The sequence below is a fragment of the Brassica rapa genome, unplaced genomic scaffold (genome assembly GCF_000309985.2).
Source record: "Brassica rapa cultivar Chiifu-401-42 unplaced genomic scaffold, CAAS_Brap_v3.01 Scaffold0156, whole genome shotgun sequence".
NCBI classification, from domain to species: Eukaryota; Viridiplantae; Streptophyta; class Magnoliopsida; order Brassicales; family Brassicaceae; genus Brassica; species Brassica rapa.
The window spans coordinates 32,501-46,557 of record NW_022610100.1 but is presented as its reverse complement, the minus strand read 5'-3'; the positions used below and the strand labels follow the sequence as shown (position 1 = coordinate 46,557).

General features: G+C 29.3%; 2 protein-coding genes and 1 non-coding gene across 3 annotated transcripts in view; 1 reads left to right on the top strand and 2 right to left on the bottom strand.

Annotated features, from left to right (window-relative positions):
- The first annotated feature begins 1,484 nt into the window (after positions 1–1,484).
- TRNAL-UAG lies at positions 1,485–1,564 on the top strand. Its single transcript has one exon. It is a non-coding gene; the product is annotated as a tRNA-Leu (tRNA).
- Positions 1,565–7,046: 5,482 nt separating this feature from the next.
- LOC117129791 (NAD(P)H-quinone oxidoreductase subunit 1, chloroplastic) lies at positions 7,047–9,220 on the bottom strand. The gene is made up of 2 exons (XM_033283041.1): positions 8,668–9,220; positions 7,047–7,579 (listed from the first exon to the last, which is right to left on the bottom strand). The coding sequence occupies exons 1-2, from the start codon at positions 9,218–9,220 to the stop codon at positions 7,047–7,049; spliced, it is 1,086 nt and encodes a 361-aa protein (XP_033138932.1).
- Positions 9,221–11,117: 1,897 nt separating this feature from the next.
- LOC117129784 (protein TIC 214) overlaps positions 11,118–14,057 on the bottom strand; it is a 5,426-nt gene continuing 2,486 nt past the window's right edge. Inside the window, exon 1 of the mRNA XM_033283036.1 lies at positions 11,118–14,057. This exon is cut by the window's right edge and continues 2,486 nt beyond it. Coding sequence (XP_033138927.1) covers positions 11,118–14,057 — 2,940 coding nt within the window.

The window sequence follows — 14,057 nt, the reverse complement described above, 5'->3', positions numbered from 1 at the left end:
TATTCAAATCAAAAAATTAGAAGTTATTAACTAATATTACTAAGTTACTGTAAAAAAAACGATTTGTCTTTTTTTTTTTACTACTAAAAAAAATTTTGATTTTATGCAGATACAGAAAAAGTGAATTCTAATTCCGTATTACAATAATTTATATACATATATTAAGAATAGAACAAAGATTTACACGACAAAAAAATACTTAATATTAAGTATAAAAAAAAGTTATTTGGGTTTGATTATTTAGAATTATTATTGAATTATGGAATTTAGTGATTGTCTTCCAGTACACTAAGTGAGCTTTTTTTTCAAGAAATATTATTATAATCGATATTTTTTTTTACATATGAAGTGAAGAAAGTTAATAAAATTTTTTTCTAATATAATCTAAATCTATCAGTATAGATTAATTAAATGAGCACTCTCATACGGATTTAAAACGTTAAATACAAAAAATTTTTCAAGAAAAAGGGAAAAAATAGTTGGGTTTTAAACTTTTGAATGTCTGTTTTGTTTGAAAAATAATATATAATAAAATTTGAAAGAAAAAATTTACTCAATATGGAGTACGAAAGAATAGAATAATAAATGTCTTTGACATCCAATTATACCACTGAAAAACTTTTTTCATTTTTGAATGGCAGTTCCAAAAAAACGTACTTCTATCTCGAAAAAGCGTATTCGTAAAAAAATTTGGAAAAGGAAGGGATATTGGACATCGTTGAAAGCTTTTTCCTTAGGGAAATCGCTTTCTACAGGTAATTCAAAAAGTTTTTTTGTACAACAAAATAAATAAAAAACACTAGAATCATTAGAATTAGCCTAACGTAAAAACCAATTTTGTAGAATACATATAAATTAAAAAAATCTATAGGAACCAAAATAAAAAAAAAAAAGATAATATATATACGAAATATACGAAAGATTCCTATTGATTTTGTAAAAAAAAGGGGGGGTTATTACTTTCCCCATCAATAAAAAAAATAAATAAAGATCTTGTATTTCCTCTTAACTAGGAAATACAAGATCTTTTAGCGAAATCAACAGGTTCTTTAAATTAATTTAAGTCAAATAAGTCAAAAATTTTTCACTTTATACCTTTAGGAATTATTATTTCTCTTAATTCTTATATTCTTTACTTGGAATCAAAGTTATAAAAGTATCTATCCACAATTAAGTGAATATTAGATACTAATAAGTAATAATATATGATATTTTTTTTAAGCGATCAAAAAATATTATGTTTGTACAATATAAAAAGATGCATGAAAATAGATATTTTGACAATTGTTGTTTTTCATTTTTCTTGAGCAACTTAGGCAAATTTTAGTTAAAATTTCTAAGGATTTTGGAGAAGTTTTAATTTTTAGAAAAAGCATTTTTTTAGTAATAAAATCAATTTTAAATTCCATTAAATTAGCTTCTTTATTTAAAATTTGAATCTCGACGATTGAGTAAAAACTTGTTAGTATTATTTTGAACAAGTTGCCGCTATGGTGAAATTGGTAGACACGCTGCTCTTAGGAAGCAGTGCTAGAGCATCTCGGTTCGAGTCCGAGTAGCGGCATAAGATCTTATAAAAGAGATATTATAAGTTTTATAATCAAATTAATACCCGACTTGTTTTCTAAAATCGGGTAAAACCTAGTATTAATTTATTAATTTTTAACAAATTTTTTATGATTTTTTCAATTTTAGAGCATATATTAACTCATATATCTTTTTCGGTCGTTTCAATTGTACTACTAATTTATTTTTTAACTTTATTAGTTAATTTAGATGAAATCATAGGATTTTTTGATTCATCAGATAAAGGAATCGTAATTACGTTTTTTGGTATAACAGGATTATTATTTACGCGTTGGATTTATTCAGGACATTTTCCATTAAGCAATTTATATGAATCATTAATTTTTCTTTCATGGGCTTTTGCAATTATTCATATAGTTTCCTATTTTAATAAAAATAAAAAAAATCACTTAAACGCAATAACTGCGCCAAGTGCTATTTTTATTCAGGGTTTTGCTACTTCAGGTCTTTTAAACAACATGCCTCAGTCTGCAATATTAGTACCAGCTCTCCAGTCCCAGTGGTTAATGATGCACGTAAGTATGATGATATTAGGCTATGGCGCTCTGTTATGCGGATCATTATTATCAATAGCTCTTCTAGTCATTACATTTCGCAAGGTCGGATCTACTTTTTGGAAAAATAATATGAAAAATAAAATGTTATTAAATGAATTATTTTCTTTTGATGTACTTTACTACATAAATGAAAGAAATTCTATTTTAATACAACAAAATATTAATTTTAGTTTTTCTAGAAATTATTATAGATATCAATTGATTGAACAATTAGATTATTGGAGTTTTCGTATTATTAGTCTCGGATTTATCTTTTTAACCGTCGGCATTCTTTCAGGAGCTGTATGGGCTAATGAAACATGGGGTTCATATTGGAATTGGGATCCGAAAGAAACCTGGGCATTTATTACTTGGACCATCTTCGCAATTTATTTACATATTAAAACAAATAGGAATGCTCGAGGTATAAATTCTGCAATTGTGGCTTCGCTAGGTTTTCTTTTAATTTGGATATGCTATTTTGGCGTCAATCTTTTAGGAATAGGTTTACATAGTTATGGTTCATTTACATCGAATTAACTAAAACATTAACAAAAAAAGAAAAGAATCCAAATAAAAAAAATAGCATCTATATATAACTTCATATAAGTTAAGAAATCTAATTTAGTTTTAGTAGTAAATCATCAAGAACCTTTTGAATCAAGTAGTACAATGATTCAAAAGGTTCTCACAATACAAAAAGCAAAGACTTCTTATTATAATTCAATTTAATGTTTTTTTTTATTTCCTGAAAACTATCCATAAAAATAATTAGATAAAATGGATTCGACCTTGTCACTTGCTAATGAGAGCACAAAATCAGGATAAATCCCAATACCAATTATGGGTAGAAGAATAGAGATTGAAAGAAATAACTCTCGGGGTCCAGAATCAAAAAAAGAAAAGTTTTTGGCATTAATTAACTTGTATCCATAGAACATTTGACGTGACATAGATAATAAATATATAGGAGTTAATATCATTCCAATTGCCATTACAAAAATAATTAAAATTTTTGAAATTAAGAAATATTTTTGGCTGGTAATTATTCCAAAAAAAACGATTAATTCTGCAACAAAACCACTCATGCCCGGTAATGCAAGGGAAGCCATCGATAAGATAGTGAACATTGTAAATATCTTTGGAATGGAGATAGCCATTCCACCCATTTCATCAAGATAAACAAGCCGGATTCTATCATAACTAGTTCCTGCCAAGAAAAAAAGTGCAGCGCCAATAAATCCATGAGAGATTATTTGTAAAATAGCTCCATTAAGCCCAGGATCCGTTATAGAACCAATACCTATAATTATAAAACCCATATGAGATACAGAAGAATAGGCTATTCTCTTTTTTAAATTACGTTGACCGGGAGATGTTGAAGCTGCATAAATTATTTGGATTGTACCGACTACCATCAACCAAGGAGAAAACATAGAATGAGCGTGAGGTAATAATTCCATATTGATTCGAACCAATCCATATGCTCCCATTTTTAATAAGATTCCAGCGAGAAGCATACAGGTACTGTAATGTGCCTCGCCGTGGGTGTCAGGTAACCAAGTATGTAAAGGTATAATCGGTGATTTGACGGCAAAAGCAATAAGAAATCCAATATAAAAGAGTATTTCGAGTGTGACCGGATAGGCTTGATTCCCTAATAGTTCTAAATTTAATGTTGGTTCGTTCGAACCATATAAACTTATACCTAAAACTCCTATTAATAAAAAAATAGAACTTCCTGCAGTGTATAAAATAAATTTTGTAGCTGAATACAAACGTTTCTTTCCACCCCACATGGATAAAAGGAGATAAACGGGAATTAATTCTAATTCCCACATGATGAAAAAAAGTAAAATATCCCGAGAAGAAAACGATCCTATTTGGCCGCTGTACATTGCTAACATCAGGAAATAGAATAATCGGGAATCCCGAGTAACTGGAAAAGCCGCTAAAGTAGCTAAAGTAGTAATAAATCCGGTCAGTAAAATCGTTCCTATAGAAAGTCCATCTATTCCCAGTCTCCAATAAAAATCAAAAAGATTGATCCATTTATAATCTTCGGACAGTTGAATTAATGGATCGTCCAGTTTAAAATTATAACAAAAAGCGTAAGTCGTTAGAAGAAGTTCTAAGATACAAATGCATATAGTATACCACTTATTAACTTTATTTCCCCTATGCGGGAGAAATAACATTAATGAACCGGCAGATATTGGAAAAACAACAATTATTGTTAACCAAGGAAAATCATTCGTGGTAAAGACAAGATACACCAGGTCCAAAGAACGCGTACTCAAAAAAATATATAAATAAAAAAATATAATTGAACTTTTTTGAGTACGAGTACTTGTCAATAAAAAAAAATAAAATGTATTCCAAATTTATTCAAATCAGGTTTTCGGTAACGTATTAATAAGCTAGACCCATGCTTCGAGTTGTTTCATGCCATAAATAAACTCGAACGCTCAAAAAATCCGTTGGACAGGCAGATTCACATCTCTTACAACCAACACAATCCTCGGTTCTTGGGGCAGAAGCTATTTGCTTAGCTTTACATCCATCCCAAGGTATCATTTCTAATACGTCTGTAGGACATGCTCGGACACACTGAGTACATCCTATACAGGTATCATAAATTTTTACTGAATGTGACATAGGATCTATAGTTTTTTTAATGTCATAAATTTTCAATCTAGTAAACTTATAACTAAATGATATATTAAATTAAAATACTAGATGAAGCAATGATTTCTTTTAATAGAATTTTTTAATGAATTCTGGCTCAATTGGTAAAAAATGGGGCTAAAATACTTTGATTTCTTAAATTTTCACAAATTTAATCTAGTAAGTCATAACCTATCATATATGCAAATTTAAACCTATAATTTTTTGATTTATGCTACTTATTTAATAAGGTCGATTGGTTGATGCGAGTTGATTTTCTGTTACGATAAATTGACGAGACTATAGCTAATCCAATAGCTGCTTCAGCGGCTGCAATTGCTATAACAAAAATGCAGAAAATATCCCCTTTTAGTTGGGAATTATCAAAAAAATCAGCAAATGTTACGAGATTCATATTAACTGCATTGAGTATAAGTTCAAGGCACATAAGAGCCCTAACCATATTTCGACTCGTGATCAATCCATAAAGACCAATCAAAAATAAATAGGCACTCAAAACAAGTACATGTTCGAGTATCATTGAGCAACTCCTTATCAATTTTGATTCATTATCAATATGAATAATAAAAACAATTCACCGGATTCAATCAACTAGAATATAACAACAAAGTACGAATAAAAACTATATTAGATATTAGGGAAAAAATTTCAAATATATATATAATATAAAAATTTATATTTAAAAAATGAAATAGTATTCAATCAAATCAAATTGAATGAACGGAAAAAAATATCATAACATACACAAACACAAAGTTTTCTTTGGTCTTTACTAATTGGAACCTTTTTTATTGACGAGCCACAGAAATTGCACCTATCAAAGCAACTAAAAGAATTATTGAAATGAGTTCAAATGGAAGAAAAAAATCTGTTGATAAATGAATTCCTATTTGTTGACTATTACTTATTAAATCTTGTTCTAAAATCTGGTTTAATCTTGTAGTCCAAATAACCCCGTACCATGACGTATCGAGAATAGTAGAAATTAATGAAAAAAGAATAGTTGTACAAACCACTGAAGTAATCCCATTCCCAACAGTCCACAGATTGAAATCTATGGAATATTCGGAATCATTCATGAACATCACAGCAAATATGATTAAAACATTTATGGCTCCCACGTAAATAAGGAGTTGTGCAGCAGCTACAAAATGGGAATTTGCTAGAATATACAATAAAGATATACAAACAAGAACAAATCCTAAGGAAAAGGCTGAAAATATTGGGTTAGGAAGTAATACCACTCCCAGACCTCCTACTAGAAGACCAGATCCCAGAAAAACTAAAAGAAAATCATGTATTGGTCCAGGCAAATCCATTATATTATTAAAAAAAGAAAAAATAGAAATCCTTTTCATGACCTTATTAATTTAACCGGGGAATTTTTTTTTAATATGTTTTTAATAGAGTGAAATTAGAATCTAATGAATATTAATTGATGTAGATACAATTATTAGACAGTTTCGCTTTTTTATTCTAATATTTTCAACCTATCTATTTCAAGCAAGATAATAATTACGAAAATATTATATTAAAAGGATGAGCCTTAATACTTAATATTATTCTATAAATACAAGTTTTTAATTAAATTCTTTATATAATATAATTCAACAGTTTTGCATTCTTTTTTTAATAAAATTAATGGGTTTACCCATTTTTTGTTTGAGGTGAATTCAAAATTGTTCGAATAGTATAATCGTCAATTACTGACATTGGTAAACGCCCCAAAGCGATTTGATTATAATTCAACTCGTGACGATCATAAGTTGAAAATTCATATTCTTCAGTCATTGACAAACAATTTGTTGGACAATACTCAACACAATTACCACAAAATATACAAATTCCAAAATCAATACTGTAATTAAGCAATCGTTTTTTTCGAATATTGGTTTCCAATTTCCAATCAACAACCGGCAGATCTATAGGACATACTCGAACACATACTTCACAAGCAATGCATTTATCAAATTCGAAATGGATTCGACCGCGGAAACGTTCTGATGTTATTAATTTTTCATAGGGATATTGAATAGTTACAGGTAAACGATTTGTGTGGGATAAGGTAATCATGAAACCCTGACCAATATACCTTGCAGCTCGTAGGGTTTGTTGACCATAATTCATGAACCCGGTTATCATAGGAAGCATATTGTAATTATCTATGAATAATTTGATCTTTGTTTCTTTCTCTTGTTTAAAACAAGTAATGAATATCTTGGATTGATTTTCAATTTAGAGTGAAAAGAGTTGGAAAGAAGTTGTTAATAATAGATTACCAAGGGAAATCGGTAAAAGAAATTTCCATCCAAGATTTAATAGTTGATCCATTCTTAGCCTAGGTAAAGTCCATCTGGTTGCGATAGAAATGAACAAGAACAAATAAGTTTTAGCTAATGTAATAAAGATACCAATTGTTGTTCCAAAAATTTGATCCTTTTCAAATAGCTCCAGCATAGATATATACGGAATAGAAATATTCCAACCGCCTAAGTATAGAACTGTTACAAATAATGAGGAAATTAATAGATTTAGATAAGAAGCAACATAAAATAAACCAAATTTGATACCGGAATATTCAGTTTGATAACCTGCTATTAATTCTTCTTCCGCTTCTGGTAAATCAAAAGGTAACCTCTCGCATTCTGCTAGGGAAGAAATTAGAAAAATGATAAAACCTATAGGTTGACGCCACAAATTCCATCCCCAAAAACCATATTTTGATTGTGCCTCAACTATATCAACTGTACTTAAACTGTTAGATAATCCTAGTCGGTGATAACATTACTATTCTCACCGCTATTACAAAACCGTACATGAGGTTTTCGCCTCATACGGCTCCTCGGGGGCCGTAAATAAATATAAGGACCAGATTAGTATTATTTAGATGGATATGATGTGTTCTAAAATGGATTAAATAGAAATATATCTGGGGTCCCGAATTATACCAATGGAATTCTGTCTGCTCAAATTCTAAAACTAAAAAACGCGCTTCGGAATTCATCTCATCCTTTACAAATTTTAATTTCTATTTGTTGAGTAATAACTTAATCCTTTAATAAAGCACCCCTTGTAAAAATAAACCTAGGTTTTTAAGCCCGTCGTGTTTTTCAATTACGAAAAAGAATTAAACATCCTATTAGTTTCTTATTCATGATAGAAATTCTATTTTATTTTCGAAATCTATCAAAAAAAATATACTTGTTTCGTTCCTATTCTTCTTTCTTTTTTAGAAAAAAAGTAGGTGGACTTAAAAAAAAAATAAAGGATTATTTCGTTTCTGATAGTCATTACATTTATCGGTGGATGGGAGCATACTCTGAATCGGAATCTTGGGGAGTACTGCCTGATAATTTCTACAAATTTCAAGCCCCAATTAACCTTCTTTTTTTGTTATCTTATGTTATGCATAAATATCCTTTTCAATTTGGTTAATCTCTATTACAAATTCTTTGTGTATTTTGGTGTTTCTAACCATCCACGCGTTTTTACCTAATTGCCGATCACTTTGTAATATATGTATATGTATAGTAATTTATATAACTGATAGTGAAAACGTCATACGGTTAATATTTTTTTTAACCCGCTTCAAGCCCGGCTGACTAATCAACCAACCTTGGGGTAAAGCGATTCTTACGCTTACGTTTATTTCCATTTAACCTTTGTACATAGGAAATGAGACTTAATTTTTCTTTTTACTGCTAATTTCTGAGCAGTTTTTTTTCACTCATATATAACTATCAAATTCCTTTTATTAAGATAAACCCGAAAGATAAATATATATATTCCGTTTTTTTTTTTCATTTTTTTTATCTAGAAGAAACGGAATAAACCTTTCTGTTTCAACGAATCGCACGTAGAGATATTGATAAAACACATAGAGTTAATGGTATTTCATAACTAATCGCTTGAGCAGCAGCTCGCAGACCACCTAAAAAAGAATATTTATTATTTGATCCATATCCTGACATAAGAAGTCCGATCGGAGCAACACTTGAGATGGCAATCCATAAAAAAATACCGATATTGAGATCCGCTAAAACAAGGTGATTGCTAAAAGGAATTACTGAATAACTTAGTAAAATAGAGATAACTGCTATAGATGGTCCAATACTAAATAAAGGAGTATTTCCTCTAGATGGACGAAGATCTTCTTTGAAAAGTAGTTTTGTCCCGTCGGCTAAAGCTTGAAGAATTCCTAACGGGCCGGCGTATTCAGGTCCAATACGTTGTTGTATCCCTGCAGATATTTCTCTTTCTAACCACACAATTACTAGTACACCAGTTATGATTCCCAATACAAGAGAAAATATAGGGACAAATATCCATATGAGTCCATAGACCTCTTTTAAAGATTCCAATCTAAGAAAAGAATTTATAGTTTGTACTTCTGTTGCATAAATTATCATTTTAACGATCAACTTCTCCCATAATTATATCTATGCTACCGAGTATCGTCATAATATCAGCCAATTTCATTCTTTTAACTAGTTCAGGAAGAATTTGCAAATTAATAAAACCCGGCGGTCGGATTTTCCATCTCCAAGGAAAACCACTTTGATCTCCTATGAGAAAAATTCCCAATTCCCCTTTTGGAGCTTCAACTCTTACGTAAAGTTCTTGTTTCGATAATTCAAAAGTAGGGGAAGGTTTTTTACTAATGAATCGATATTCAAAATCATTCCACTCTGGATTCCTTTTTTTATCAAAGCCTCTGCTTTCTAAATTTTCATAGGGACCCCCCGGAAGTCCTTCCAGAGCCTGTTGAATAATTTTGATGGATTCTGTCATTTCGCTAAGTCGTACTAAATAACGAGCTAATGAATCTCCTTGTTTTTGCCACTGAATTTCCCATTCAAATTCATCGTAAGACTCATAACGATCAACTTTACGAAGATCCCATGGTATTCCGGATGCGCGTAACATTGGTCCGGATAAACCCCAATTTATTGCTTCTTCCCCACCAATAATCCCAACGCCTTCAACTCGTTCTAAAAAAATAGGATTTCGTGTAATAAGTTTTTGATATTCAACAACCTCTGTTAAAAAATAATCACAAAAATCCAAGCATTTATCTATCCAACCATAAGGTAAATCCGCCGCTATTCCTCCAATACGAAAAAAATTATGCATCATTCTCATACCGGTGGCAGCTTCGAATAGATCATATACAAATTCTCGTTCTCTGAAAATATAGAAAAAGGGAGTCTGTGCCCCAATATCTGCCATAAAAGGGCCAAGCCATAACAGATGAGAAGCTATACGACTCAATTCTAGCATAATTACTCTGATATAGCTGGCTCTTTTAGGAACTTGAATATTTCCTAATTGTTCGGGTCCGTTTACTGTTATTGCTTCTGTAAACATAGTAGCTAAATAATCCCACCGCGTTACATAAGGTAAATATTGTATAATTGCTCGGTTTTCTGCAATTTTTTCCATTCCTCTGTGTAAATAACCCAATATGGGTTCACAATCAACAACATCCTCACCGTCTAGAGTAACAATTAAGCGAAGAACACCGTGCATGGATGGGTGGTGAGGTCCCATATTGACTATCATAAGATCTTTTCCTGTAACTGGTCTCTTCATAAGTTTTTCCTTGATTCGTTCTGGTATGAATTAGATTGCTGAAAAAGAAGTTTATTCAAAAATTCAAGATCTAAAAAATTAACTAATTCACAATTTTGGAATTTAACGAGTTTTTAATTCCCGAATATTCAACTGATTAATTAATTCTTTATAACGTACTCTATTTTTTTTTGACAAATAAGCCAGCAGTCGTTGACGTTTTCCCAGAATTTTTCGTAGACCTCTCTGAGATAAATAATCTTTTCTGTGCAATTCCAAATGTGAAGTAAGTCTTCGTATCTTATTAGTGAAACTGACTACTTGAAATTCAACAGATCCCTTGCTTTCTTCTTTTTTTTCTTGAAATGAAATGAATGTATTTTTTATCATAAAAAGAAATCCTTCCCTTTTTAATATGAATTGAAAGATATGAATTTTACTGATCAGTAATAATAATGGTAGTTTTTTTGTACAAGGATCCGAATTTAATTATCAACTTCTTAATTCTTAATTTTATAAAAAAAAAAGTTTAAATTTCGATCTAAAAAAGGAGGATTTTAAAAATTTATTTATGAGTTCGCTCTGAGTGGTATCTATGTCATTAATTCAATGAATCTCATGTATAAAGATTGAATTAAAAAAAATCCCTCACATTTGTGCATCCAATTGTTTTCATATACCGTAACTTAATACTATCTATATATATAGTCAAAATATAGTAAAAAGGATCTACCATTAATGCATTTGAAATCGCGTATACATGTGTATTCTTATCATACTGAAATTATTTCCATTAGTCGTATTAAACCAATAGCGATTCATACAAGCTAAATCTTCTAATCGAAAATTGGGCCAAAGAAAGGATTTTAATTTAATTAGGTTTTTTTTATCCTTATCAAGATCTTTCTTTTTATTCAAAACTGTGGTCAAGTTTTGAATATTTGTATCAAATTTTGAATTTCTATCCCTTGCATTTTTTTTTTTTAAATTGAAACAAATTAGAACTCGAAATTCTTTACGTCGTTTAGGGGATAGAATAGTTTCAGGGACAAAGAAATTTAAACTTTTTTTTTTATAAATATAGCTTTTTTTTTTTGATCTTTTACTTATTTTTTGTTTATTTTTATGAACCAATGAAATCCCGATGGTTCTATATATAATAAGTTGGCCGTCGTTTTTTACAGACAAACGAACAGGTTCAACAATCAATATTCCTTTTTTCATTAATTTTGAAAAAGTTAAATTCTTCTCAATCATTAGAATATCTAAGCTCATCTCTCCTCTTTCAATACAAGATATCGTTATCTCGGTTGGATTTTTTAGTCTAACCAAGAAACAGTATGCTTTTACATTATTGAGGATTTTTTGATTAAAAAAACAATTCCATCGCAATTGAAAACGCGAATACCTTTTGAGAAATAAGTCAAGTTCCGCTTCGGTATTGCTTTTTGGTTGTTTTTTATTTTTACGTTTTTTTATCTTCGATTCTGTATAATTTTCTTCAATATTTTTTTCTTGCTTTGATAGAGCTGATTCCGTATTTATTTTTGTTTCTTTATCTGATTCAAACTCTTCTTGACCTGCTGATTCGTTTTCTTCTTTATTTAGATTAAAAAACCGAAGGAATTTTTTTTCGTTTGATGGTATAAAACCTTTTTTCTTTAGGGTGATCTGTTTATTCACATTTTTTGTTTCATTAAAATTGAAAAGAAGTAATTTAATTGGTATGACCCACGGTTTCATTTTATATGTACTAGAAAATAATAAAAATTCTGGAAAGAAAAAAAAGTCAAAATTTGTTATACGAGGATTGAGTATTTCTTCATTCATTCCCATCCAATCAAAAAAATTTATTTTTTGATTGGCAAGACTCGTCTTAGTTATTTTATAAATTCTTTTATAATTCTTAACTTTAGTCTTAATATATTCTTTTTTACTCCTAGTATCAAGCTCAATATTTACTTTTTTTCTAAACCAAAAGTTGAGAATTCTCCAATCCAAATATTTTCTATGCAAAATTTCCCCTATACTCCGAATATTATATTTTTCTAGAAAACAAGAGATTAAAAAATTTTCTAGGCCTGTAGACATATCAAAAAATTTTTCTGTAGAATGAATAGATTTGTAGCAAAAAAGATTATATATAGAATCCTTTTTGAAATTCTGTTTATGTTTTGGATTGAAAAATAAGTTAGCCTCACAAAAATTTTGTTTTTTGTAATTATCAAAAATTTTTTTTTCGTATGAATCCACTTTGTTTAAACTTGGATTTAGAACTAGAGAGTCTTGGTTTATTTTTTTTTTCCATTTTTGGGTTACTAATCTAGCCCATGCAATCTGAGGTAAATTATATTGAGAATGACTTCGTAACCAGTTTTTCCATTGATTTATTTCGGAATTTAAAAGGGTTTTATCTTTCCATTCATAATGAAAGATTCCTTGTTCTTGAAAAAAATCTTTTATTTGATTCTTAACAAAAAAGGATGTTATGTATATGTTATATTCAAAAAAAGACTTTAATTTAGAAAAGTTACTAACTTGAATTTGTGATAATTTGTAAAATACATATGCTTGTGATAAAGAGCATAAGTCATAACTAAAAAAATTTTTTTTTGATATGAAATTTTTTATAGTCGAAATAAAATAAATGGTATTTTTTTTTATTTTTTTTTCTCCATTTTCCTCATTCTTGTAAATATATACATCAAGAATTTTTTTTGTTGAATCAACAAAAAGTTGTGTAGTAATTCTTGGAATATTAATAATACCTAGAAAAATAGAAATAGACAGTTGTTCAACGCAAAATTTAAAAAAAAAAAAAGATTTACGAATTAATCGAGTTTTTTTTTTTTTTAATGTCTGCCAACTTTTTTTTGATGACTCAATTATTTTAGAATCATAACACAGTTTGTTACAACTATTAGTTAGTTTTTCTTTTTCTTTTGAAATTTTTTTCGTTTGATTTCTGATTGTCTTTATTTTATCAATCACATTTTTTATTTTGTTTTCGCTGAGTGAAGAATTTGGCCACTCCGTCGATTTTTTTTGAACAGATAGTTCATGAATCATCTGATTACTCATTATTGAATCTTTTTTAGTTTCATTTAATTCATATATTTCTCTCGGGCCAACTAATGGAATTCTATTTCGTTTTGAAAGGTTTTTTTTTTTTTCTTTTAGAAAAAGCAAGTTTTTTATAATCCAGTTTTTAATTTCTTTTTGGACTTTTAGGAAAATTGTTGCTCTTTCTTTGAAAATCCTTAAAACCGGAAAAGACTTCGTTTTGGATTTTTTGATTCTTTTTTTTAATTCTTTAAAAATAGGTTTAAAAAAAGAAGGCTTTGGTTTGGTAGAACCAAAAGGTAGGTCAGTTTCCAGCCCCCAAACTGTTAAAAAACGAAAATCATTTTTTTCTCCTTTTGTTTTTTTTAGTCGAGCCTTCTGAGATGATTGAAATTTATATTTATGCCAAGGTTTAAGATAAAACGGAAATAGGATTTTTATCTGAATACCATCCGTTAACCAGTTTCGTGGAAATTCTGTTTCGGATAGTTGAACCCCATTATAAGTACATTTAACATGCATTTCACGTTTCCACTCCTTTAAATCCTCTTCCCACTCGGGAAGTTGAAATAATACGATACGGATGCTATTTTTAATTATTATCAATAAAGG

What these genes read in the sequence shown, in the direction of transcription:
- LOC117129791 (XM_033283041.1), bottom strand. Translation starts at nt 9,220, where the DNA reads ATGATAATTTATGCAACAGAAGTACAAACTATAAATTCTTTTCTTAGA. An exon ending in TGTTTTATCAATATCTCTAC is followed by an intron (nt 7,580 to 8,667) that starts GTGCGATTCGTT and finishes ATCACCGACTAG; the next exon opens with GATTATCTAACAGTTTAAGT.